Source organism: Pipistrellus hanaki (genome assembly GCF_964339955.1).
Source record: "Pipistrellus hanaki genome assembly, chromosome: 20".
Taxonomy (NCBI): Eukaryota; Metazoa; Chordata; class Mammalia; order Chiroptera; family Vespertilionidae; genus Pipistrellus; species Pipistrellus hanaki.
In genome coordinates, this window is record NC_140522.1 from 9,496,528 (window position 1) to 9,524,061 (window position 27,534).

At 45.1% G+C, this 27,534-nt stretch overlaps 2 protein-coding genes across 6 annotated transcripts in view; both read left to right on the plus strand.

Annotated features, from left to right (window-relative positions):
* WDR64 (WD repeat domain 64) overlaps positions 1 to 2,143 on the plus strand; it is a gene marked incomplete at both ends in the record, with an annotated part of 43,611 nt that extends 41,468 nt beyond the window's left edge. Inside the window, one exon of the mRNA XM_084868866.1 lies at positions 2,060 to 2,143. Coding sequence (XP_084724992.1) covers positions 2,060 to 2,143 — 84 coding nt within the window. The remainder of the gene's footprint in view (positions 1 to 2,059) is intronic.
* A 4,299-nt stretch (positions 2,144 to 6,442) lies between these two features.
* The window catches only part of EXO1 (exonuclease 1), a 34,353-nt gene continuing 13,261 nt past the window's right edge, over positions 6,443 to 27,534 (plus strand). For all 5 annotated transcript variants that reach the window (XM_084868861.1, XM_084868863.1, XM_084868862.1 and 2 more), the window contains exons 1-9: positions 6,443 to 6,640; positions 7,481 to 7,906; positions 9,582 to 9,755; positions 11,608 to 11,727; positions 15,502 to 15,625; positions 16,191 to 16,328; positions 23,646 to 23,858; positions 25,639 to 25,826; positions 27,072 to 27,168. In XM_084868861.1, coding sequence (XP_084724987.1) covers positions 9,595 to 9,755; positions 11,608 to 11,727; positions 15,502 to 15,625; positions 16,191 to 16,328; positions 23,646 to 23,858; positions 25,639 to 25,826; positions 27,072 to 27,168 — 1,041 coding nt within the window. In that variant the 5' untranslated portion in view covers positions 6,443 to 6,640; positions 7,481 to 7,906; positions 9,582 to 9,594. The remainder of the gene's footprint in view (positions 6,641 to 7,480; positions 7,907 to 9,581; positions 9,756 to 11,607; positions 11,728 to 15,501; positions 15,626 to 16,190; positions 16,329 to 23,645; positions 23,859 to 25,638; positions 25,827 to 27,071; positions 27,169 to 27,534) is intronic.

Here is a 27,534-nt window from a genome sequence, read left to right on the forward strand (position 1 = left end):
GGCAGGGAAACATGGAACAGACTGATGAATCTCAGAGGGAAGAAATTAACCAAAGATCTTATATGCATGCTGCAGGCCCTGTGCGTGGGTTCATGCACTGGTGGGGTCCCTTGGCCAGGACTGCGGGGATCAGGCCGAAACCGGTTCTTCGACATAACCTCGAGGGGATCCCAGATTGCGAGAGGTCGCAGGCCAGGCTGGGCGACCCCACCAGTGCACACATCCACTCACTGGGCCTCTAGTTTAATATAGAAAATTTGACCATAATTTTTTAGCTTACGCCCTTAATGAAGAAAATATGAATGATTCTTGTTATCAACAATTCTACCAATTATTTGAGTAAGAATTTTTGGCAATAGGAGAGTTTTTGTTATAAAAATTATATGCTCTTCTTTTTTTTTAACGAAGGTTAAAAAATATATTTTTAAAATATATTTTTATTGATTTCAGAGAGGAAGGGAGAGGGAGAGAGAGATAGAAGCATCGATGATGAGAGAGAATCATTGATTGGCTGCCTTCTGCATGCCCCCTACTGCGGATCAAGCATGCAACCTGGGCATGTGCACTTGACCAGAATAGAACCTGGGACTCTTCTGTCTGCAGGCCAACGCTCTATCCACTGAGCCAAACCGGCTAAGGCTATATCAGTTCCTTTTAACTTGTTAAGTAATGGATAAAACACAATGGTATAAATAATCCAAAACAGGTAAATCAAAAGAGTGTGTAGAGTTTTATAATTGGTATATTTTATGTCCCATATTTGCATTGCTTTGCCTCACCTGGTATTCAATATGTAGAAAACTAAAGAAAGATCAGTGAAGCATAGGATGTTGCCTCAGCTGTTTAGCAAATTGATCTGGGGAACGAAGTCTTCCACTTGGTTTTAGAGGGGGAAGGAGGAGCAGTCATCCGACCCATGAGTATCCAAGCCCAGGCTGCAGGTAGTTAAATTTTGACCTTGGGGCTCCCCTGTCTTTTTCTTTACCTTGGAACTCTATACATCTTCCCTTCCCTCTATCTTCTCTCTCTCTTCCTCCCCATCATAGACCATACAGTCAAGTTGATGTTTGCTTTAAATATTGGCTGAACATAATTGATAATATCAGACACTTCTTTTTTTTTTTCTAAATATATTTTATTGACTTTTTATAGAGAGGAAGAGAGAGGGATAGAGAGAAAAATCGATGAGAGAGAATCATCAATCAGCTGCCTCCTGCACACTCCCTACTGGGGATATGCCCTCAACCAAGGAACATACATGCCCTTCACCGGAATTGAACCTGGGACCCTTCAGTCTGCAGGCCAACGCTCTATCCACTGAGCCAAACCGGTTTCGGCTCTGACACTTCTTGATGTGATTTTTTTTTTAACCAAATGAGTTCAACATTTTATATGTGTGTATAACTTCCAAACATATCCAATTCCAACCAAAACGAACTTTCCTTTCTCATTTGTGGGATCATCACTTGATTTCTTTTTCCTGTAAGTCACTGGCCTCTGATGATATTATTATACACTGTCTCTGTGCTGTATCTTATCCTTAGCAAGCTTCTCTGCTCTGTTCCATTTTAACCAATCCTTTACAGTTTTGGCAGTTGAGTGACAGAATGAATAACTGCCCAGTCAAGTATTTCTAAAGCGTCTGCTCTTCCACCCATGCCCTTTTCACCCTTCGGTAGCATCCCTTCTGTTTTTAAACATTTTACCCTGGAGGCACCCAGGATAGTTTAGTAAATAAATAGACTTTCTTTCTCTGCAAAAATTAGTGGTGCGGCCAGGCCGTGTATCCCAATAGTTGAGCATTGACCTATGAACCAGGAGGTCACAGTTCAATTACCAGTCGGCACATGGCCGTGTTGTGAGCACGATTCCCCAGTAGGGGGCGTGCAGGAGGCATTCGATCCATGATTCTCTCTCATTGATGTTTCTCTCACTCTCTCTTCCTGTCTGAAATCAATAAAAATAGATTTAAAAAAAAAATTAGTGGTGCAACTTGACTGTAGAAAATTATGTTTGTCTTGCAAGGCTAGTTAATAATGGACAGCCCTTTATTTCACAGTCCCCGCGGAGGAGAAGTCTGAAGAGGAATTTGGTCCCGCAGATCAACCTGTCGCCTTTCTTCTTCCCAGTCATCCCCAAATGAGAGAGAGGCAAGAGCTGGCTGCCGCGGCTGAGCTACACGGAAATGGTGAGGGCTGAACCGGAAGCCGAGCTTTATTTCAGGATGTGAAAGCCAGGGCGTAGCAGACACTCTCACCCTCCCTGTATCCTCAGACCAGCTGGCTCCTGGTGAAGCTACCGGCTGTGGAGCTCAGGCAGCCTCAGCTCTGAAGGCCGAGCAGCTTCTTCCACCCATTGAAATGCAATTAAGAAACTGCCAGTGTTTCTTGTGTTACCATAGGCAACATGACAAAGGAAACAAAAGAAAATCAATAGCGTAAGTAAAATGATATGGCCCCCGTTATTAGCTCTTTCCACCTTTCCCACTGTTCAACCGAACTCATAGCCCGAATTATTATCCAACAGTATGCGTTGAGACAAAAAAGATCAGAAATATAAACAATAAAATGGCAATAAGTACGTATCTATCAACAATCAAATCTAAACATCAACGTATATGAACAAGGAATTGAATGGACAAAATAACCTGATGAATCACATGGTACCAGGGGCATGGAACCATAGAATAGACTGAGGAATCTCGAGGAGGAGGGGGTAGGAGGAAGCTGGAAAGATAAACCAAAGAATTTACGTGCATCTCGGCATTGCCCGTGCACACAGACAAAGGGGGGGAAGGCCTAGGGCAGGGTGGGGGTGGGATCCGGGTGGAGGAGGGCAGTGGGGGGGACATCTGTAATACTCTCAACTATAGAAATAAAAACTAAAAGAGATAGGTTACTTTTGTGTCATGCCGTGGCATACAAAAGAATTGTTATTAAAAGAAAAAATGTACCAGTCAACCTCCTAGTTTTTTGTTTGTTTGTTTGTTTGTTTGTTTTTTATAAGAGAACATTTATTGGGTAAATTACAGAGCTAGATTCCTAGAAGAAATGGGCCTGGGAAACAGGGCATAGAGGTAAAGAGAGGGCCCTTGGAGCATGGGAGAGAGAAAGCTAATGGAAAAGAGAGGGGATTGGGGAGGCGGGGGGGGGGGGCGCGGGGGGGGCAGACTGGCTCCTGGGAGGGAAAGGCACTGGGTCCTCCCTCCTAAGGGCTTTAAGGGGACCCAGAGAAAGGTCTCAATAGAACATTCTGCAGCTTTCCAGGTGTGTCCTTTCAGGGTTGTGGTCTCCACCAATTGATTGGGGAGGGGGACCATCTTTGTTTTTTTTTTTTTAAATATATTTTATAGATTTTTTACAGAGAGGAAGAGAGAGGGATAGAGAGTTAGAAACATCGATGAGAGAGAATCATCTATCAGCTGCCTCTTGCACACCCCCTACTGGGGATGTTCCCGCAACCAAGGTACATGCCCTTGACCGGAATCGAACCTGGGACCTTTCAGTCCGCAGGCCGACGCTCTATCCACTGAGCCAAACTGGTTTCGGCCCATCTTGTTTTTATTGTAAACTAAAACTGGTTTCTAAGTCAAATAAAATAAATGTACCTGGTTTGTCTTTTTCATTTTTTTTTTTCACTTAAAAACAACCTTGCATTCTTATTATATAAGTTGTAATATTTTTTAAAATAGCTCTTCATTCTGTCCAAACTCCTCTATGTAATTTCCAGTCATTTAATTTGTTAAGGCTCATTTCAGCCAGTTTCCTCTTTTTCAGAGAGAAAAGGGCAGGAGTTATAGGAAGGGGCCTGAGTTTCTTTCAAGCAAGTGTTGCCCTCTAGTGGATCAAAAGAGACAACACAGTTTTTGAACGACTGGGTGACATTCTTGGAATAATCTATTTGGGGAAAGCAGAGAAATTACTAATGCAGAAGAAAACAAAGAGAGACACCATTTATTTTGCCAGATATCACAGATGTTTTTAATGAAATCTGATAATAATATTAGGATAACTGCCGAGACCGGTTTAGCTCAGTGGATAGAGCTTCGGCCCTCGGACTAAAAGGTCCCAGGTTCGATTCTGGTCAAGGGCATGTACTTTGGTTGTGGGCACATCCCCAGTAGGGGGTGTGCAAGAGGCAACTGATTGATGATTCTCTCTCATCGATGTTTCTAACTCTCTATCCCTCTCTCTTCCTCTCTGTAAAAAATCAATAAAAAAAAAATATTAGGCCGAGACCGGTTTGGCTCAATGGATAGAGCGTCGGCTTGGGGACTGAAGGGTCCCGGGTTCGATTCCGGTCAAGGGCATGTACCTTGGTTGTGGGCATATCCCCAGTAGGGGGTGTGCAAGAGGCAGCTGATGGATGACTCTCTCTCATCGATGTTTCTAACTATCTCTCTCCCTTTCTCTCTGTACAAAATCAATAAAATATATTTTTAAAAAATATTAGGATAACTGACTACCTGATAAATGTAAAACTTAAAAATATATAAAACATAAGCACAAGTAAAAGTAAATAGACTAGAGAAAACACTTCTCACAAACAGGGCATAAAAAATAGAGCAATGTGTACAAGAGATTTGAAAACCTACAAGAAAAAAAAAAGAAACAAAAAAAATGGGTGAACATTATTAGTCATATATACAAGAGGAAACCTGCAAAGCAGTACTCTCAGTCGTTAGCAATCAGAGAAATGCAAATAGAATCAATACTGACCACTGTTAACTGTCAGAGTGACTGGGATGTGTAGGGAAAAACATAGTTTAGGAACTCTTCTCCACTCTGGTAGGAGTTTATACTGGAATTCCTATCTAAAGAGCAATTGGAAGGTTAGTCAAATTAGGTAGGACACAGGCATGGCTCAGTGGTTGATCTTTGACCTATGAACCAGGAGGTCATGGTTAGATTCCCAGGCAGGGTTCAGGGTTGCGGGCTTGATCCCCAGTAGGGCGTGCAGGAGGCAGCCAATCAGTGATTCTCTCTCATCATTGATATTTCTCTCTTTCTCTCCCTCTCCCTTCATCTCTGAAATCAACTTAAGAAATGTTTTGTGTGTTTTTTTTTTTTAATTAGGTATGACCCAGCAATTTCACTCGTGTGTGTGTGTGTGTGTGTGTGTGTGTGTGTGTGTGTTCCAAAAAATTCTCACAGGCTGGAATGGGGGGTGTGTACAGTGGCGCAGCGGAGAGGAACCCCGGAGGCATCAGGGGGACCTCACTGGAGGAGCACCTGGGGGATACGTGGTGGGAGCACCCTTCGGGGAGTACTCTGCAGCAGTTAGAAGTCAAGTCCTGGGTACATAGTAGAGAACAACAGCGGTGGATTTTTTTTTAAAAAGTATTTTTATTGATGTCAGGAATGGAGAGAGTTAGAAACATCAGTGATGAGAGAGAATCATTGATTGGCCGCCTCCTGCACGTCCCCTACTGGGGATCATTAAATGTAATATGCAATACCATTTGATTTATGTAAATTTAAAATACATGCTTACAATAATATGCATTTTACAACAACTCACAAAGATGAAAGGATATTCACTGAACACACTAGGAAGCTTGCTTACATACATGTGGGGGTGGGGGGAGGAGGCAGAAAAAGTGGGATTACGAATCAGGATAAAAGGGAGCAATGCTGATCATGTCCATGAGGAGTATCAATTACTCAACCCTCTCCAGCTGAGGTCCAACATCAAAAAAGAAAAAACACAGAGGAAGGGAAATTTTTACAACTTAGGAGAAAAAAACGGGCAAAAGACATAAAGAGTGACTGTACAACATAAATGCAAATAAGGCAAAAACATACAAGAAATTGCTCACTTCTTCGTATCCAAAGCTCCATCCCCATTGTGGAGCGTGCAGAAGGCAGCTGATCAACAATTCTCTCTCATCATTGATGTTTCATGTTTCTCCCTTTCCCTTTCTGCAATCAATTATATATATATAATATATAATTGATTATATATATATATACTCACACATATATATATAATTTAAAGACACAAAACTATGTTTGTGAGGTTTCAGATCTATGTAGTCCAAGGTTGCAGCCTAGTTGAGAATGAAGAGGGCTGAGGATCCTGGCTAGTGAGAGAACCTTTGTCCTTCCTTAAATTGTTTGCCAAGCGCCACCTCTGTCCCTTCCAAAAATCTACCAAAACTCAAGCTGTTTCCCTGGAGCCCTTTTTTAGGCTTTAAAAACAACCAAGACACGCGAGGGCGCTTTGAACTTCAGCACCTCCGAACGAGGCTGCAGTAGGGAGAGAACTACAACTCCCAGCAGCCCTCGCGCGCGAGGGGGGGGGAAGTTCTCAACTCCCTAGCGTCATTCCACGTTGGCCAATCAGCTCAACTCTTCCCGCCTCTTCAACAAGCTTCACTTCCGGAGTCTCGGGGCTGCGGACCACGGTCGCTTCCGGCGTCGCGGAAATGCGTGGCGTCACTTCCGCTGGGCGGGCCCCGGGCCTTCCCGCGCAAATTGAAAGGCGTCTTGGAGCAGCGGGGCGGCTGCCGGGCGCGGTGCGTGTCGCGGCGCCCCCTCCTGTGCCGGGACCCACGGAGTCAGCGGCGGCGGGGCCGGGGTCCGGAGCCCCTTCACGGCCGCCCGAGAAGCGAGCGGAGCGGGCTGTGCAGAGGCGTTAGGTGGGTTCCCGCGCGTCCCCACGTTCCGGGCTCGGGATCCGGGGTTCTGCGTGGTCCCCCGACCCTGCAGCCAGCCAGGCCCCGGGGAGCGCGGGGCGGCGGGGGGTCGCCGTCTGATGCGGTTCGTGGCCCCAGAGGATGCTGAGTCCCGGGGGGACGTGCTTGGCTGGGCGGGGGCTGCGGTTCGTGCACCGAACGGACCGTCCCCGTGGCCTGCAGGCCATTCCCTGCTGCCGGGCCCGCCACCGGGGCTCGGACCCCCCAACCCCCCAGTCTTTCTGCAAAAGCCCGCAGGCTCGTTTTCGCATGCGAGCTCCCAACTTTATTTTTTCCCTTTATTGATAAGGCTTTACATTAAGGTGACCAGGCCGTCCCGCTTTGGGCGGGACAGTCCCGATTTTCAACAATTTTGTCCCGCGAGACGCGAAATTGTTCAAAAGCGGGACTGTCCCGCCAAAAGCGGGACGACCTGGTCACCTTATATTACATGTGTCCTTTTTTAAAAAAATATATATTTTATTGAATTTTCACAGAGAGGAAGGGAGAGAGCTAGAGAGCTAGAAACATCGACCAGCTGCCTCCTGCACACCCCCTACTGGGGATGTGTCCGCAACCAAGGTACATGCCCTTGACCGGAATCGAACCTGGGACCCTTCAGTCTGCAGGCCGAGGCTCTATCCACTGAGCCAAACCAGTTTCGGCTACATGTGTCCTTATTCCTCCATTGCCCCCCCTCTCCCCTGCAATCCCCCAATTTTGGCCTCACACCCCCCCCCCCCCCCTTCCAGGTGTCTGTGTCCATTGGTTAAATGTTGACAAGTACATTTTTCCATTTCGCAGGCCAAGCAAATCCTGTCTTCTGGAATGGGCGTGCGGGCCTCGCCCGGGCACCTCTGGGCGACCTAGGAGCCAAGAGGCGCTGGTGCTGCTGGTACCCCGGGCACCCCAGGGTGGGGGGCTCCGTGAGCTGACTGGTGGCCCATGGCGCGCAGGCCCTCCCCACCCCGGGCTGCAGAGGAGGAAACATGCATTGGAGGAGGGTATTGACTTAGTTTAGAAGAAACCACGGTTCACGAAATGTCTACGGTGCAAGGAGGAAGCTCTTGGTGAGGAAGAGGAAGATTCCTGGAGATTCTGGACCTGGGGCTTGAGCACCGCCAGCACCCACATGACCCGCCCTGATTGCCACTGAGCATCTGCAGCGGCTGGAATTTGGGGACTGGCTGGACCAGCTCTGGACCAGAGCTTCCGTACAGGGTCTGCAGGGTAAGGCTGCCTTCGGATCCTGTGCCTGCTGCCCTCCCTTCCTTTCTTCCAAACGCAGTGTTTGCCAGGAGAGACTCATGTTCTGGAATGCCAAGCACCTGCTCAGCGCCCATGGCTGCCTCCAATCACCCTGGGGAGCCGGGAGGGCGGCTGCTTCTAGAAGGAACCGGGGCGGTTCCGCAGTTTCTGTATGGTTTCCACTCGAGTTGCAACCTGCGTGGGAGGGTGGGAATTTAAAGCGTTTGTCCTGATGCGTTTATTAGGCTTTTTAGTTGAAATACCTACCTTCCTACAAGCCGTTTTGAGTTTCCGCTCTTCTGCTCATTTGCACGTTGCCTCTTAAGGTATAATAATGTCTGCGGAGAGGGAGTGTGATGCATTAGCAAGAACAACTTACGTTCTTGCTACTGCATCACAGGTTTTAGCCATACCTTTTTCTTTTTTCCATCACAGGTTTTAGCCATACCTTTTTCTTTTTTCTTTAAATGTTTGTATTGGTTTCAGAGGAAGGGAGAGGAGAGAGAGGGGAACATCAATGATGAGAGAGAATCGTGAATCAGCTGCTTCAGCTGCTCCTCACCAAATGGGCAGATGGAGGTGGGCACTTAACTCTAATCCAGGGGTCAAGGGCAGATCCTGGCGCTGTGGCTGCCTCTACTACTCTTATTGTTGTTTTTTTTAAAATATATTTTTATTGATTTTGGAGAGGAGGGGAGAGAGCGCGAAGCATCAGTGATGAGAAAGAGTCATTGGTTGGCTGCCTCCTGCACACCCTCTCCTCCCACCCTTTCCCCACTAAGGATGGAGCCTGCAACCCGGGCATGAGCCCTAACCAGGAATCGAACCGTGACCACCTGGTTCCTAGGTCCACGCTCAACCACTGAGCCACGCCGGCCGGGCAGCAGCGCATTTTTAGAGAAGAGAGACTCCTACCTCTTGAACATAACACTTCCATGTGTCTCCATGGAGCCCACATCATGATTCCAAGTGGGAAAGCACTTTGGAAGGAAAATTCTACACTATGGCTGAAACCGATTTGGCTCAGTGGATACAGCGTCGGCCTGCAGACTGAAGGGTCCTGGGTTCGATTCCAGTCAAGGACATGGACCTTGGTTGCGGGCACATCCCCAGTGCGGGGTGTGCAGGAGGCAGCTGGTCGATGATTCTCTCTCATTGATGTTTCTAGCTCTCTGTCCCTCTCTCCTCCTCTCTATAAAAAATCAATAATATATATATATATATATATATATATTTTTTTTTTTTAAGAAGAAAATTCTAGACTATGGAAGAAAATTGTTTGACAGGGAGGAACCTTGTTAAAATACGTACTTGCAAAACAATAACTCTTTTTTTTTTTTTTTTTTTTCCTCCTAGAACTTTCGGGTAAATGTCTATTTGCTTTTAAACATTGCTGTATTACGCCGAAACCGGTTTGGCTCAGTGGTAGAGCGTCGGTCTGCGGACTGAAAGGTCCCAGGTTCGATTCCGGTCAAGGGCATGTACATGGGTTGCGGGCACATCCCCGGTAGGGGGTGTGCAAGAAGCAGCTGGTCGATGTTTCTCATCGACATTTCTAGCTCTCTATCCTTCTCTGCTCCTCTCTATAAAAAATCAATAAAAAAAAAAATATATTTTAAACATTGCTGTATTCCCCTTCTCCCTTCCTATCCCGCAGGTAACCTGGCAGGATGGGGATTCAAGGATTGCTGCAGTTTATCAAGGATGCCTCCGAGCCGGTCCACGTGAGGAAGTACAAGGGGCAGGCGGTGGCCGTGGATACGTACTGCTGGCTTCACAAAGGCGCCATTGCCTGTGCCGAAAAGCTAGCCAAAGGGGAGCCGACCGATAAGTAAGTCTGGACCTCACGTTAGCTCGTTTCCAAATCAAGAGCGGGACGTATAATGCCTTATTTTCCATTTTGAGTTAAAAGGACTCCCCCCCCGCCCCTTTTTTTTTTTCTAATATATATTTTATTGATTTTTTAAAGAGAGGAAGGGAGAGAGATAGCTAGAAACGTCGATGAGAGAGAAACATCGACCAGCTGCCTCTTGCACACCCCCCACCGGGGATGTGCCCACAACCAAGGCACATACCCTTGACTGGAATCGAACCTGGGACCTTTCAGTCCGCAGACGCTCTACCGCTGAGCCAAACCGGTTTCGGCTCCCCCCCCCCCCCCCCCCCTTTTAATGAGATGATGGGAGATGTAAATTAATGTTCATTTCCTATGAAAACATTTTCTTTAAAAAAGAAAATGCCTTATTTTTCATTCAGCGCCAGGTTTATCCAGAAGTGTGTTGTATTTTTATTTATAATATATTTTATTGATTTTTCACAGAGAGGAAGGGAGAGGGATAGAGAGCTAGAAACACCGATGAGAGAGAAACATTGACCAGCTGCCTCCTGCACACTTCCCACCGGGGATGTGCCTGCAACCAAGGTACATGCCCTTGACCGGAATCGAACCTGGGACCTTTCAGTCCACAGACCGATGCTCTATCCACTGAGCCAAACCGGTTTTGGCCAGAAGTGTGCTTTAGAACATTGCCAAATCCGGAATGACTTCCTTCTGTGACGGAGACCTCCTTTTTTATTTGGATTAAGCCAGATCATAAGCACACTGAAGGACAAAACCCCAAAATTCGTCTCCTCTTACCTTCTGTCAGATAAACAGTGTCCTGAAAAGCCCAGAACTGGTGGCCAGGTTGATGTCAATTATAAACTCTGAGACCTCATTGGAGGCAGGACTCTGTCTGTCCTCTTTATTTTTTAAATAGACCCATTAGAAAAATAAGCACAATTTCTGGAGACGGATTTTCCGCAGGGATTTTGTCACTCATTATTTGTTTTCTTTTTTGCAATATATAACTTCTAGGAAAGGCTCTCGGATCTCACTAGTACATAAGCACAACAGACAACAGGTGAAATGTGTGAATCCAGTTGGTTTCTTGGAAGGAAGAGGGGAGTCATGATCGCCTGGTGAATGTTTGGGGCTCTTAGGACCCCAAACAAGCAGCTTGTGACAGTGTGTGTGGGAGCTGAAGGAGCCTGGCACGTCTGCCACTCCCACGCTGTGATCATGGTTTTTGTTTTGTTTTTAAATATATTTTTATTTATATTTTACAGAGAGGAATAGAGAGTTAGAAACACTGATGAATGTTTCTAACTCTATTCAGCTGCCTCTTGCACACCCCCCACTGGGGATGTGCCCGAAACCAAGGTACATGCCCTTGACTGGAATTGAACTTGGGACCTTTCAATCCACAGGCTGACGCTCTATCCACTGAGCCAAATCGGTTTCGGCTGTGATCATGTTTTAAAGCAGTTTCTTTCTCACCGTTACATTTAAGCAGTTGCAACTGGACTTGAAGAATACAGGTTTTTCATTGCTTCTTAAGACCAATGAAGGTTCGAAGGTTCATTGTCAGTAATTTACAGTTAAAAAGAAAAAGGACAACGTAGTGAGCCTTTCCTTCAGATGAATATAGTTGATCTAAATGATTGCTTTTTAAGATTATGCCTTTATATTTTGAGTTAAGAGATCCCCTTTTCTAATGAAATGATGGGAGCTGTAAAGTAATGTTCATTTCCTATGAAAGCATTTTCTTTAAAAAAATACAAACCTCTTTTGTAATTCATTTTGTCAGGTTTTAAAAAGTATTACAAGATGCAAAACACTGAAGTGCCTTTTGCTTTCGTAGGTACGTAGGATTTTGCATGAAATTTGTAAACATGTTGCTGTCTCACGGGATCAAGCCTATTCTTGTGTTTGATGGATGTACTCTGCCTTCTAAAAAGGAAGTGGAGAGGTCCAGACGAGAGTAAGTGAGCCTCTGTTTCATCTCTGACTTGACTGCATTGAGGTCTGCATTCTGTGGTTTGTAGAATACTAGTTGTTTGGTTTTTTTAAAATATATTTTTAATTGATTTCAGAGAGGGAGGGCGGGAGGGAGAGAGAAACATCGATGAGAGAGAATTATCCATCGACTGCCTCCTGCATGCCCCACACTGGGCATGTTCCCTGATTGGGAATCAAACTGACCTCCTGGTTCATAGATCAATGCTCAACCCCTGAGCCACTTTGGCTGGGCTAATGCTAGTTTGGTTTTCTGTGTGTGTGTTTTTTTCTCAGCAGCACAGAGCTTATTTGTTTTCAGGTGCTGACAATAAATAGCCCTTCCGATTCCCACCTGATGCAAGCCCCACGCAGGGCCCCGGAGAGAGGCGGCCTGTGCTGCCTGGGTAGGAGATGGGGCTCTCCCAGGGGTGAGCGTGTGGGCCAGGCCCGCTCAGCCTCTGCTCCTCGTGGGGAGCTGGGTCTCCATCCCGGGGAAGGCCTTGGGGTTCTGGTCCGCCGGGACCTCCTGCAGAGCCCACTCCCTGTCCGCCCGCACGCGGTTGGGGCTGCCGCTCATGCAGCGATTTCTGGGGCTGCAGCTCAGATGGGGGGGCCTGGTAAGGGGCCTCGGAGGTGCCCCGGCCGCACAGGGTGGACTTAGGTTGCCTGGTGCCTCGTGGGAGCCCTCCTTCCGTGGCCCTTCCAGAACCCTCTTCGGCCTTTCCAGATGGGATCCAGGTGGTACCTGTGCTGCTGCCTCCAGGAGCCCGGCCAGTCCCAGGGGCTGTCAGCCTGGCCCCTAAGAAGGCAGATTAGCCTGTGAGTCTCCAGGGAACCGGAGGGCCTGGCCCCCCAGCTCCCTGGGAATCTCGCCCTGGGGCGGTGGGAGGCGGCACCCCAGTCTTGTCGGCTTCCTCACTTCCCAGGTGACCGTGGGCAGGTCACTTCACCTCTAGACTCGGTTTCCATGGAGACAGGGCAGCTCCGCCCCAGCTGTGCTCGGAGGCAGCATCGTCCACCCCCAGACCCAATACAATTGTTATGTTAAATATGTAATTTATTGAGGCTCTTTTATAGCCTAGTGCATGAACAAATGTCCTTAAGGTTTCTGTGTGCTAGAAAGGAATGTGCATTCTCTAGTTATAAACTTTTCTGTCGAGTAAATCAGGCTTATTGATTGTAGGATTCATGTCTTCCATATCATTACTGGTTCTTTTGTGTGTTTTTTTTATGTGTATCTTCTTAATCCAGCAGTTACTGAGAAAAGAATGCTGAAATTTCACCGTGATAGTGAGTTTCTTAATTATTAGTTGTGTCCATTTTTTTAAAATTGAATTTATTGGGGTGGCATGGGTTAATACAATTATTTGGGTTTCAGGTGTACAGTTCTATAATATATCATCTGTATGTTGTGTTGTGTATTCAGCACCCTAAGTCAAGCCTCCTTCTATTTATCCATTTTTAAAAATTTTTTTTACTAATTTTGAGAGAGAGAGAGAGAGAGAAACATTGATGTGAGAGCAAAGCGTCAATAGGCTGCCTCCTGCACACCCACTACTGGGGATCGAGCCCACAACTCTGGGCATGTATGTGTGTCTTTACTTGATGGAAAAAACCTCATTAGTTCAGACTGATACTTGCAATTCAAATTCAGGGCACAGGTTTTTACTTAACTTCTGTACTTCATCAGTATCTCTTTCCTTCCAGTCTGAGAATCCTTGTTTTAAGGGCACAGGGGATGATAAGGTTAGAGCATCTGATAATTACAGCTGTCCCCCCTTATTCAGTGGGCATACATGCCAAGACCCCAATGGGTGCCTGAAACCCTATTTGTTATACCAAGGCCTGTTATACATACTGTGTTATCCTATACATACAGACATGTGACAAAGCTTAATTTCTAAGTTAGGCGCAGGACGTGATTAACAACAATAATGTTAATAAAATACAAGTATAATAACCTATAATAAAAGTTATGTAAATGTGATCTGTCTCTACTCCCTCAAAATATCTTATATTCTACTCACCCTTATTCTTTTTTTTTTTTTTTTTTTTTTATTGATTTCAGAAGTGGGGGGGTGGGGGGTGGAGTTGGGAACATCAATGTTGAGAGAGAAAATCATGGATCAGCTGCCTCCTGCAGGCCCCCCTTGGGGACTAAGCCAGCAACCCAGGGCATGTGCCCTGTCTGGGAATCGAACCTGGGACCCCTCAGGCCACAGGCCAATGCTCTGTCTGCTGAGCCACACTGGCCAGGCCCACCCTTCTTGTGATGATGTAGATCAGTGTTTCCCAAGCTTCTCTCATGATGAGAATCACCTGGTGGAGTTGTTAAAATACAGATTCCTGAATCCCAACTAAGAAGTGCTAAACTAGAATTTTTGGGAACATATAGGTAAAATTGTATACTTAACTAGTGCTCTAGACTGATGATAGGACGCCTATGGGATGAGATGAAGTGGATACACTGGGCAAAGGGATGATTTACATCCCAGGCCGGAGAGAGCCAGAATGCACAAGATTTCACCCTGCTGCTGCTGCTGAGAAAGGCACCCAATTTAAAACTTAGCAATTTTGGCCGGGACCGGTTTGGCTCAGTGGATAGAGCGTCGGCCTGCGGACTGAAAGGTCCCGGGTTCGATTCCGGGCAAGGGCATGTACCTTGGTTGCGGGCACATCCCCAGTGGGGGGTGTGCAAGAGGCAGCTGATCGATGATTCTCTCTCATCGATGTCCCTAACTTTCTATCCTTCTCTCTTCATCTCTGTGAAAAATCAATAAAATATATTTAAAAATAAATAAATAAATAAATAAAACTTAGCAATTTTGTTTATTTCTGGAATTTTCCATTTAATCTTTTCGGTCTTCACTTGGCTCTGAATAACAAACTATAGAAAGCAAAACGGGGGATAACGAGGGACAACTGTGATCATTTATTTTCTCCCATGTTCTACTCAGCAGTACTCACACTTCTTCCACTGCCAATGTGATTATTGAAAACAGGTGAAAGTTTATTTTTCTTTCCCAGATACTCTCTTCAGTGCAGTGCTGCTCCTTTGTCAGAGCATGTAGCTGTGGCTCTCTTTGTTTATCCTTCCTTAGTTGTTGTTTTTTATTTTATTTATATATATATATTGATGCTTTTACAGAGAGGGATAGAGAGTTAGAAACATCGATGAGAGAGAAACATCAATCAGCTGCCTCCTGCACACCCCCTACTGGGGATGCGCACCCAGTGGCAAGATACATGACTGGAATCGAACCTGGGACCCTTATCCACTGAGCCAAACCGGTAAGGGCAAATCCTTAGTTTTGATTCTACAATTTACTATGTGATTATCACTAGTCCTTATGTCAATGTCTCCATATTATTTTTATTCTTTTCTGAAATTTGTTCTGTAATCATTTCACAGCAAAGCTCACAGAAACAGCATTCCTTCGAGTTCCTTGTATGTTGATATAAAGTTCCATCCTTTATATTTGGGAGGTTTCGATGGTGTAAAGGTCTTGACTCCCATTTTCTTAAGCGTCTTAGTTCATTTAGTGCACACTCACAGGGCAACTGAGCTGCCCTGTGAGTGTGCACTAAAAAGCACTTGTGCTTTGGCTTAGAAGCCCAGGGCCTGTGGGTGAATATTCTCAAGGACCAGGTGTGCGCTTTCAAATGAGCCAAACTTTTTTTAATTCTAGAAAATTTTCTTGCATTCAAGTTTTATCACAGTTTCTTGATCAGCTCTGAATTTTCTTGTTCCTCGCAGACGACGACAAGCCAACCTCCTCAAGGGAAAGCAGCTTCTTCGCGAGGGGAAGGTCTCGGAGGCCAGAGACTGTTTCACCCGCTGTGTCAACATCACGCACGCGATGGCCCACAAAGTCATTAAAGTAAGCCAAACACGAGGTAATCCGAGAGGAATCGAGAGGGTTAGAGAGTTAGAAACATCGATGGGAGAGAAACATCCATCAGCTGCCTCCTGCACACCCCCCGCTGGGGATGTGCCTGCAACCAAGGTACATGCCCTTGACCGGAATTGAACCCAGGACCCTTTAGTCCGCAGGCCAACACTCTATCCACTGAGCCAAACCGGTCAGTGCCATAGTCATTCTTTTTAAAGAAATATTTTTATTGATTTCAGAGTGGAAGAAAGAGGAAGAGAGAAACATCAATGATGAGAGAGAAAAATCATGGATCTACAGCCTCATGCACACCCCCTACTGGGGGTTGAGCCCGAAACCTGGGCACATACCCTTGACCTGAATTGAATCTGGAACCCTTCAGTCCGCAGGCTGACGCTCTACCCACTCAGATAAACTGGCTAGGGCCAGAATAGGGTTTTTGAAAACAGTCCTAGCACATGCACATTGAAGCTGGTAATGAGTGGATTTGAAACGGGGATGTGTTTAGTTCTTCCCAGACGCCGTTCTCACGTTGACTGCTCCTCTCCCCTAGGCGGCTCGGGCCCAGGGTGTGGACTGCCTCGTGGCGCCATACGAAGCAGACGCGCAGCTGGCCTATCTGAACAAAGCCGGCATCGTGCAGGCCATCGTCACCGAGGACTCGGATCTCCTCGCTTTCGGCTGCAAAAAGGTACGGAAACGGTCTAAACCAAGGAATTACAGTTTTTCCTCTCCAGTGATGTTTCATTTAATACCTGAAATTAATATCTACTTACAGTGTTAATAGTTATCTTATTTAAAATGAAAAGACGGGGTTTGCTGCTTGGCATTTGTATAATCTGGGTGCCTTTTCAGAATAAATTTACGGTTAGAGCATTTTGTTGTTTTGTACAAATTCTTTAGTAGAACATAGACTTAGCCTTATTTTTTAATAATTTGCTTTATATTTTTCAATTAGATTAGGTAAATAAACTTTTAACTTCTTTATTGATTATGGTATCATATTTGTCCTCATCCCCCCCATTCCCATCCCAAACCCCTCCCCACACATGCCCCCACCCCCTGTTGTCCGTGACCACTGGTTAGGCTCATATGCATGCACACAAGACCTTTGGTTGATCTCTCTCCCTTACCCCCACCCTCCCCTACCTTCCCTCTGAGGTTTGACAGTCTGATCAACGCTTCCCTGTCTCCGGGTCTGTTTTTGTTCATCAGTTTATGTTGTTCACCATTTCCCCTAGAGGAGTGAGATCATGTGCTACTAGAAATACACTTATGAGAACTGAAAATGAGACAGGCAATAATGGTTATGCTGAGAGGCAAATGAGTCGGTCTGTAGTGAGTTTCTTTCTGGGCCAATGGTTCTTTTGAGACCCAATTTCAATGTCAAACAGCTCCTTATGTGTACACTAGAGACCCGGTCAACAAAATCCGAGCACAGGAGGAGGTGTGTCCCTCAGCCCAATCTGCACCCTCTTCAATCTGGGACCCCTTGAGGGATGTCCAACTGCCTGTTTAGACCTGGTCCCGGGGATGCGTGGCCCTGCCGGCCTGAGAGCCCTGCAGAGGCTGCTGCCCCAGCCAGGGTATCCTACAGCTTGGATGCTAGGCCCTGCGGGTCTGAGACCTCAGCCCAGGCTGGTGCTGGTTGGGTGATCACGCAGTGGGGGTGCGTGGCCCTGTCGGCCTGAGACCCCAGCCCATGCTGCCACCGGCTTTGGCTCTGGTGCAAGGCCCTTCAGGTCTGAGACCCCAGTCCAGGCCACCGCCGCTGGCCAGGATTGGCCGGGGATTGTGCCAGGTTCTGGTGCCTCCCAGTGGGACACCCCGAGCTGCCCCTACTGGACGGATTGCTGCGTGGGGGGCGGGAACCTCCCAGCTAGACACCCTGGACTGCCTCCACTGGGCGGACTTGGGGACTCTCGCAGGGCTAAGAGGACTGGGCGCCACCATCTTATGGGTATGGGCCCTGCCATTTTTGTCTCGGAGTGATGATTAATTTGCATATTACTCTCTTATTAGATAGGATATCAGCAATGATACTTTAGTGTTCTCGGTGGTGGACAAATGGTAGTGATGCATTTCTCTGGTTTGGTCCTGGGCACCCTTCAGCCGCGCACAGCTGCTGACTGCTAGTATGGCAATGCGTTGTCAGCGTCTTCCATCTCTGGACTGTTTCTCTTCTGTCTTCATGGCTGGAGCACTCCTGTCAATTCCTCTCTGTTGCCAGGAATCCACATGGTCTCGGAGTTGTTTTCTGAAAATACACAAACATATTCCCGACCAAAAGTTAATTAAGGAATCTTTTCTATAAATTTGACTTGGGAACCTTTTTCATTTTTTGCCCTAACCATTTTCCTTTGGCTTGTTTTGACACCTTGTATGTTTGACATGGGTGTCTTGCTGTTAGCATTACAAATGAAAGTTACCATAATTTTCTAAAGTAAAAAATTTCTACATCTAATTTACTTACAGGATATTTTTCCTTACATGATATTCTTCTACTATTTCCCCTTTTTTTTTATTTAAATATTAGGAAGCTTTTGGAAATTTTATAATGTGTAGTCTTGATAGCTTTTAAACTTTAATTTTTTGCACTAAAATATGACTGCTTTAGGTTCATTACATTTTACACAATTTTACCATAAGATGAATTACCAACAAAAATTTTAGTTAACACTTTAGGAACAGCTTTTTGCCCAGTACCATTAATTTTTCTAGAATATTCGCTTATTTCAATTAGCCAATTTAAATTAGTCTGAGAACTTGACTACTATTTTACTGTCAAATTTAATACTCTAACAACAATCTTATTTTACCCTGTAAATATTAGTGGAAAGGATTATTTGCCTTCTTGAGTAGGCACTGAGCATTCCTGGTGGTAGCCTGGATTTGGATATCAAAAACCCACTTCCCCACACCATGGGTACAAGACAACTCAAACAATTCTTATTGCAGTGAGAGGGCAGCTGCTGTCGGCCAAGTCTCTGTCTGTTACCTGGGTCCTGATTTGAGCTGGCCATGGGAAGTGAAGCAGCCATGGGGGCAGGAGACTCCCTCAGAAGGGGTGAGGGTTCAGGTCCCTGCAAAGTTTTTTGAGGAAACTCCATACTGTTCACAGTAGTTGCACCAGTCTGCATTCCCACCAGCAGTGCACCAGGGTTCCTTTTTCTCCGCATCCTCGCCAGCACTTGTCGTTTGTTGATTTGTTGATGATAGCCATTCTCACAGGTGTGAGATGATCCTGCATTGTTGTTTTGATTTGCATCTCTCTGATGATTAGTGACTTTGAGCAGGTTTTCATGTCTCTTGGCCTTCCTTCTGTCTTCTTTCAAAAAGTGTCTATTTAGATCAGTTGCCCATTTCTTGATTGGGTTGTTTATCTTCTTTTTGATAAGTTGTATGAGTACTCTGTAAATGTTGGAGATTAAACCCTTATTGTTGATATCGTTGGCAAATATGTTCTCCTATCCAGTGGGCTTTTTGTTGTTTTATTGATGGTTTCCTTTGCTGTGCAAAAGCTTTATATTTTGATGTAGTCCCATTTGTTTATTTTCTCTTTAGTTTCCATTGCCCTAGGAGCAGTATCAGTGAAGAACTTCATTTGACATATGTCATATGTTTGAGATTTTGCTGCCTGTGGATTCCTCTAATATTTTCATGGTTTCCCATCTTATGTTTAAGTCCTTTATCCATTTTGAGTTTATTTTTGTGTATGGTGAAAGTTGGTGATCTAGTTTCAATTTTTGCATGTATCTGTCCAATTTTCCCAACACCATTTGTTGAAGAGACTGTCTTGACCCCATTGTATGTTCATGCCTCCTTTGTCAAATATTGAGTGTAGTGATTTGGGTTAATACCTGGATTCTCTATTCTATTCCATTGATCTATATGTCTGTTTTTGTGCCAGTACCATGCTGTTTTAAGAACAGTGGCTTTGGCCGAAACCGGTTTGGCACAGTAGATAAAGCGTCAGTTTGCGGACTGAAAGAGCCCAGGTTTGATTCCGGTCAAGGGCATGTACATTGGTTGCGGCACATCCCTGGTGGGGGGTATGCAGGAGGCAGCTGGTCGATGATTCTCTCATCAGTGTTTCTGGCTATCTCTTTCCCTTCCTCTCTGTGAAAAATTAATAAAATATATATATATATATATATATATATATATATATATATATATACATATATATATATATTTTTTTTTTTTTTTTTAAGTAGCTTTTTAATATAGCTTGAAATCTGGTATTGAGATCCCCCCCTACTTTGTTTTTCTTTCTCAGGATTGTTGCAGCTATTTGGGATCTTTTTTCATTCCAGGTGAATTTTTGGAGAGTTCATTCTAGGTCTGTGAAAAATGCTGTTGGTATTTTAATGGGAAGTGCATAGACTTTATAGATTGCTTTGGATAGTATGGGCATTTTAATGATGTTGATTCTACCAATCCATGAACATGGTATGTTCTTCCATCTGTTTACATCTTCCTCTATCTCTTTTTTCAGTGTCCTGTAGTTTTTCGCATATAGGTTTTTTACCTCCTTAGTTAAGTTTATTCCTAGGTATCTTAACTTTTTTTTGGTGTGATGGTAAATGGGATTGCTTTTTAAATCTCTCTTTCTGTAAGTTATTATTGGTATATAGAAATGCCATAGATTTCTTGGCGTTAATTTTGTATCCTGCTACAATGCCAAATTCATTTATTAAGTCTAATAGTTTTTTGATGGAGTCTTTAGGACTTTTCTATGTACAATGTCATGTCATCTGCTAATAAGGACAGCTTTACTTCTTCTTTTCCAATTTGGATGCCTTTTATTTCTTCTTGTCTAATTGCAATGGCTAGTACTTCCAGTACTATGTCCAACAGGAGTGGTGAGAGTGGCATCCCTGTCTTGTTCCTGTTCTTAGAGGGAATGGTTTTAGTTTTTGCCCATTTAGTATGTTTGCTGTGGGTTTATCATATATAGCTTTTATTATGTTGAGGTATGATCCTTGTACTCCCACCTTGTTGAGAGTTTTTATCAGGAAAGGGTGTTGGATTTTATCAAATGCTTTTTCTGCATCAATTGATATGATTATATGATTTTTATCTCTCAATTTGTTCATGTGATGTATCACGTTTATTGATTGGCGGATATTGTACCATCCTTGCATTCCGGGAATAAATCTTACTTGGTCATGGTGTATGATCTTTCTGATGTGCTGCTGGAGCTGATTTGCTAGAATTTGGTTGAGGATTTTGGCATCTATGTTCATGAGGGATATTGGCGTGTAATTCTCTTTCATTGTGTTGTCTTTATCTGGTTTGGGTATTAGGGTGATGCTGGCTTCATAGAATGAGCTTGGAAGTGTTCCTTCCTCTTGGATTTTTTGGAATAGTCTGAGGAGGATAGGTTTTAGTTCTTCCTTGAATGTTTGGTAAAACTCTCCTGTGAAGCCATCTGGCCCTGGGCTTTTGTTTGTTGGAAGCTTTTTGATGACTGCTTCCATTTCTTCCCACGTCACTGGTCTATTGAGATTTTTAGATTCTTCCTGATTGAGTTTTGGAAGGTTGTATTTTTCTAGGAATATGTCCATTTCCTCCAGGTTGTCCAGTTTGTTGGAATAGAGTTGTTTGTAGTATTTTGTAACAATCCTTTGTATTTCGGCGGGGTCTGTTATTATTGCATCTCTTTTGTTTCTGATTTTGTTTATTTGGGTCCTCTCTGTTTATTGGTTAGCCTGGCTAGATGTTTATCAATCTTGTTTATCCTTTCAAAGAACCAGCTTTTGGTTTTGTTGATCTTATGTATTCTTTGGTCTCTATATCATTTATCTCCTTTCTGATTTTTATTATTTCCTTCCTTCTGCTTACACTGGGCTTTTCTTATTGCTCTTTCTCTAACTCTTTGAGTTGTAGAGTTAGATAATTTACCATTTTTTCTTGTTGTAGATCCAATTGCTTTGCTACCCAGGTTCTTTTGGGGATGGTGCTACTGGCATGATCTCTGTTTTCCTGGGCTTGTTAATCTAGTGTAGCTCCCTACTCGAGCTATTTGGATTCTCTTGATATAGACCTGCGAGGTTGAGAGGCACAACTGTGGTAACTAGAAGTCAGCTGCCATGGAGGGGAGTGTCCCAATTTTTGCTGTCTTGCACCCTTAATTGAAATCATGTGCCCAGTAGGGACTCACAGTGACACCCAGGATCCGTCTGTTGGGGTGATGGGGCTTAGGGGGCCTGCTCTCTGGAAAGGCACGACTGTGGTGCCCAGAGTTCTGCAGTCGTGGGGCGGGCAGACCCAGCTTTTGCTGCTGCACCTGTGATGGATGGGGTCTTACTCCCAGCGGCGCTCACAGGAGCACCCTCAGTACGTTTGCCAGCGAGGCGCACTGAAGGGCCCTGGCAGTGCAGCCGCGCAACTGAGGCGCCTGTGGGCTGGGATCCAGGATGAGTCAATTCAAAACTTCTGCTGGGGGGGTGTGCGCCCCTGCTTGTTCAAGATCGCACCCAGGGAGAGCTCACAGTGGCGCGCCCTGTGGGCAGATGGGCTCGGGGTGCCTGCCTGATGGAGCTTCACCTGTGTGGAGGTGCGCTTGCACTCTGAGGGGTCCTGGCACTGCAGTTGAGCCGCTGGGGTGAATGTGGGTAGTTATCTAGGAAGAGGTTAATTCAGAATTTCTACTGGGAAATTGTCTGTGCAGAATCACACCCTCGGGGGCTCTCGGCGGCTCCCAAGCGCTGCCTAAGGAGTGGGTGCCCTGGCTGCCTGCGGGGCTGGGTACGAGTGAATCCGGAGTCTTGCCGCTGGGGCGGGGAGGTTGCACTCACTGCTGCCGGGCGGTGCACCTGTGGAGGGGAAGGTCCCAGGTCCGCGGGTCTGCAGCTGCGGGGGGCAGGATTATGGCTGGAGTGGCTGCTGGGTGGCGGGGCAGTTCCACGGCCTGTCTGGTTGGTGGTGGTGATGAGTTCCTAAAAAAGGCCCGTTCTCTCCTTCAAGATGGCATGGAGTCCCGCCGTCCGGGCAGTGCCCGCAGCGGTGGTATTTCTCCTTGTCAAGGAGAGCTGTCGGCCAGCCCCTGCTGCTCCTGTGAGATTTAACTTTCCCTCCCTCCTCACACACACCCCACGCACAGCCACACACACTCCTTTCACACCCTCACCGCCCAAGTCCTCTCTCTCACCTCTGTCCTACCAGCCACCATCTTTTTTTTCTAAATAAAGTTTTTTATAATGGGATTGGGTATAAACTCTTAAATGGAAATTTTTATGATATATTTAGGAAAATTAAGATGCAGAAATAAAGGATGATCTCATTTTTGTTATTCATATCATTTAGACATAGATGACTGGAAGGACCTATGTCAGAAGGATAATGCTGGGTAACAGCGATAGATGAGAGATTTAGGGCAACTTCTATTTCATTCCTCCTGAATTTCTCTTTCCCACATTTTCTATAATGAACATGTATTTACTTTAAAAATAAGAGAACGGTTTACTTTTTAAAAAGTAAGTGGCAGGTAAAGGGGAAGTGCTTTCTATTTGAATTGCTATTTGGTCACCATGACAAACTGCAATGTCAGTAGAAACGGATTCCTGCCGAAACTGGTTTGGTTCAATGGATAGAGCGTCAGCCTGCGGACTGAAGGGTCCTAGGTTCGATTCTGGTCAAGGGCATGTGCCTTGGTGCAGGCTCATTCTCAGTAGAGGGTGTGCAAGAAGCAGCTGATCGATGATCTCTCTCATCGATGTTTCTAACTCTCTGTCCCTCTCTCTTCCTCTCTGTAAAAAAAAAAAAAATCAATAAAATATTTTTTAAAAAGTTAAAAAAAAGAAAGGGTGTTCCTGTGTCAGAGTAGCCCGTACTTCACCTTGATTTGTTTATAGATGCGACAGTAGTTAACTGGCCGACCTATCTCAGCTCTTGTTGCTATGATGAAGAACAAGAAAGATTTCTTAGAAATATTGCAGTGAATTGTATAATAAAAAATAAACATGGCCCTTCTAGGTATTAACAATTTCCTTTCCTCTTACAGGTGATTTTAAAAATGGACCAGTTCGGAAACGGACTGGAAATTGACCAGGCTCGGCTGGGCATGTGCCGACAGCTCGGGGATGTGTTCACGGAGGAGAAGTTTCGGTATATGTGCATCCTCTCGGGCTGTGACTATCTCCCTTCGCTGCGCGGGATCGGATTAGCAAAGGCCTGCAAAGTGCTGAGGCTAGCCAATAACCCCGATATTGTAAAGGTAAGACTGACTCACCAAGTGTCATCTTCGACTTTTGAAGCCTTTCCTAAATGATAGATAAAACACTGTGAATGTGGATTTGAAATATTATAGCCAGTAATATGTCACTGCCAGTACTGTGTCACTGAAATAAAATGACTACCACACTAGAAATTTGCTTTTGGCAACTTATAATGAACCATATTTTCAGCAGTTGACAAACTTGTAGTGTTTTTTTAAATGAGGAGTAATATAAAGAGTCTTAAGGGCTATTTGAAGTATTATAGAGTAGGAATAATGTTAAGACGTACCATCTTTTTATCTGTCCTATTACTCAATAGTAGTGTTTCTCAGTCTTTTGGTCTCAGGATCCCTTTATTCTCTCTCTCTCTATATAGATAGATAGATAGATAGATAGATAGATAGATAGATAGAGATATAGATATATATATATATATATATATATATAGAGAGAGAGAGAGAGAGAGAGAGAGAGAGAGAGAGAGGAAAGGAGGGAGAGGGATAAAGAGACAGAAACATCAATGATGAGAGAGAATCATTGATCGGCTGCCTCCTGCACGCCCGCTACTGTGGATCGAGCCCACAACCTGGGCATGTGCCATTGGCTGGAATCGAACCTGGGACCCTTCCGTCTGCAGGCTGACGCTCTATCCATTGAGCCACACCGGCCAGGGCTCCTCTGCTGTCTTGACCCTGAAGAAAGCAGCCTGCATTCAAGAGCTTGTTTCCTCCCCGCAGGGTAGTTCTCCAAAGCCCTAGGATTGCAGAGCAGAGCTCCCCTTTTGTCTCCAGGGGGCAGTGTGCATCCTCAGGGCTCGGGCTGGTGCAGCATCAGTGTGATGGGGGTGGGAGACTGTGGGAGAGCTGGTAACGGAGGGTCAGGCCCCGATCCTCATGTCACTACGGGATCCCTTCAGTTCCCCGGGTCTTCCCTTCGCCCTCTGTGATCTGATAGAAAATGTTTAAAAACACTTCAAGCTTTAATCATCCATGACTGTTAGGATGCTAATTTCTTTAAGAATACTTGGGGGTTTTTAGTTCTTGAGTTATATATGTTTTGAGTTTTTGCCTTCTGAATAAAAGGGACTTTTTTTTTTTTTTTTTTTTTTTTACAGAGAGGAAGGGAGAGGGATAGAAAGTTAGAAACAACGATCAGCTGCCTCCTCCACACTCCCTACTGGGGATGTGCCTGCAACCAAGGTACATGCCCTTGACTGGAATCAAATTCATGACCCTTGAGTCTGCAGATCGATGCTCTATCCACTGAGCCAAACGGGTTAGGGTGAATTTCTTATTATTTGGATTAATAATAGGAAATGCAAAGAAAATACTGTTATAGAAACTCAGCATTTTAAGTGATATTCACGTGGTTGTGTTTGCTGGTAGAGGTGTGTTTTTTTTTGTTTTTGTTTTTTTAAATATATTTTATTGATTTTATACAGAGAGGAAGGGAGAGAGATAGAGAGCTAGAAATATCGATGAGAGAGAAACATCGATCAGCTGCCTCCTGCACACCTCCTACTCGGGATATGCCCGCAACCAAGGTACATGCCCTTGACCGGAATCGAACCCGGGACCTTTCAGTCCCCAAGCCCGACGCTCTATCCATTGAGCCAAACCGGTCCTGGCTGCTGGTAGAGGTTTTTAATGTAGATAAAAACTATTGGTTTTCCTGTTTCTCCTCATCCTCCTCTCTTGTAAGCAGATGGGTCTTGGGGTTTATACATTCTGTATTCTTTACTTGCGGATAGCGCGTAAATATTTTTGCATCCATTGCTAGGTTATCAAGAAAATTGGGCATTACCTCAAGATGAATATCACAGTGCCAGAAGACTACATCAAAGGCTTCATTCGGGCCAACAACACCTTCCTGTACCAGCTCGTGTTTGATCCCGTCCGGAGGAAGCTGGTCCCTCTGAATGACTATGGAGATGACGTTGACCCCGCGGCGCTGAGCTACGCTGGGCGGTATCCTCTCTGAACCACTGGTGGGGTTTCAGCCCCTCCCTGTGTCCGTGGTGGCATTCCTAGCGAGGCAGCCAGTAAAAAGCTCGCAAACTCCTTCTTGCTTTCTTTTCTGTAATGAAATCTGTGTTTTGTTCATTTTGATTAGCATGCTGGTGAAAATTTTAGAGCAACTTCTTGTTTATAAATCTGAGGCTCGTTTGCTGTAGCTTGTTAATTACTTAGGGGGACTTAATAGGGACATATTCCAGAGGTGACACTTAAAACTTATTATTATTTTTTTTAATATATTTTATTGATTTTTTTACAGAGAGAGAGAGAGAGTTAGAAACATCGATGAGAGAGAAACATCCATCAGCTGCCTCCTGCACACCCCCTACTGGGGATGTGCCCGCAACCAAGGTACATGCCCTTGACCGGAATCGAACCTGGGACCCTTCAGTCCGCAGGCTGACACTCTATCCTCTGAGCCACACCGGTTTGGGCTTAAAACTTCTTTCTACAGCATTAGGAATGCTGGCTGATCTATGAATTCTCCAATAAAGCTGAATAGATCTTTAAAAAACAACAACAAAGGGGACACTTAAGAGAAACGCTTGTGGCAAGCAAGCTGGGCGTGTTAGGAGCGGCGTTGTGGGCGTGCGAGGACTCCCGCTGGGGGAGCCGTTCCCACAGCCGCTGGCCACTCACTGGGGCGGGCAGTGCCGAGCCCGGGCCCCTCGGCAGGCGGCCAGGCCCCTCTCCATCTTCTTGAGAGGGAGTAGGCGATGCCTCAGGCTTTGCTTCGGGAGACAGCCAGCTCCTGCAGTGACAAGCAGATGAGTAAATGTGCTTGTGGTTTCGGTGATGCTGAGTGTGGATGGAAGGAAGGAGCATCCATTGACGTTATAAAACAGGACTTCTGTGACAGTGGAATACACTTTTCTTTCTTTTTTTTAATTTATATTTTTCTGTAACAATGGAATACACTTTTCTTTTTTTAATTTATATTTTTATTAGTTTCAGAGAGGAAGGGAGAGAGAGAGAGAGAAATATCAGTGATGAGAGGGAATCATTGATTGGCTGCCTCCTGCACACCCCCCAACTGGGACTCAGCCCCACAACCCGGGCCTGTACCCTGACCTCCTGGTTCACAGGTCGATGTGCCCAACCACTGGGCTATGCTGGCCGGGCCCACTTTTCTTCTTAATACCGTGTGTTTTGTTCTATTATTAATAAAAACATTTGTCCTTAATCTTACCAACGTAGGTATATTGATGACTCCATAGCTCTTCAGATAGCACTTGGAAATAAAGATATAAATACTTTCGAACAGATTGATGATTACAGTCCGGACACTGCCACGGTAAGTCTCTTAATGGCTTCTTTCTCTACTCACATTCAGTTATGTCTCAGAAGCTTCGTGTAGTGAACATATTTTAAGCGTTTTTCTATCCAAGCACTGTACAGAGGATAGGTCAGAAACAGCTAAAGAAATTGTGTCTCTTAGAACATAGGTACAGCGGGTAACTTCCTTACATTAAAGACCTTTAGACTTGAACTTTCCATTTGAATATTCCAAGCATTCAGTGCCTTTCTCCTTCTCTCACCCTGTTCACCCTGTCATGTTGTTGAAGATCCAAATCTAGAAACGCTACCCTTGCAAGTACAACTTGGTTTCCACTGATGCACAATTTAGCAAACGATTAATAAACACCTCCGCTGTGTTCTG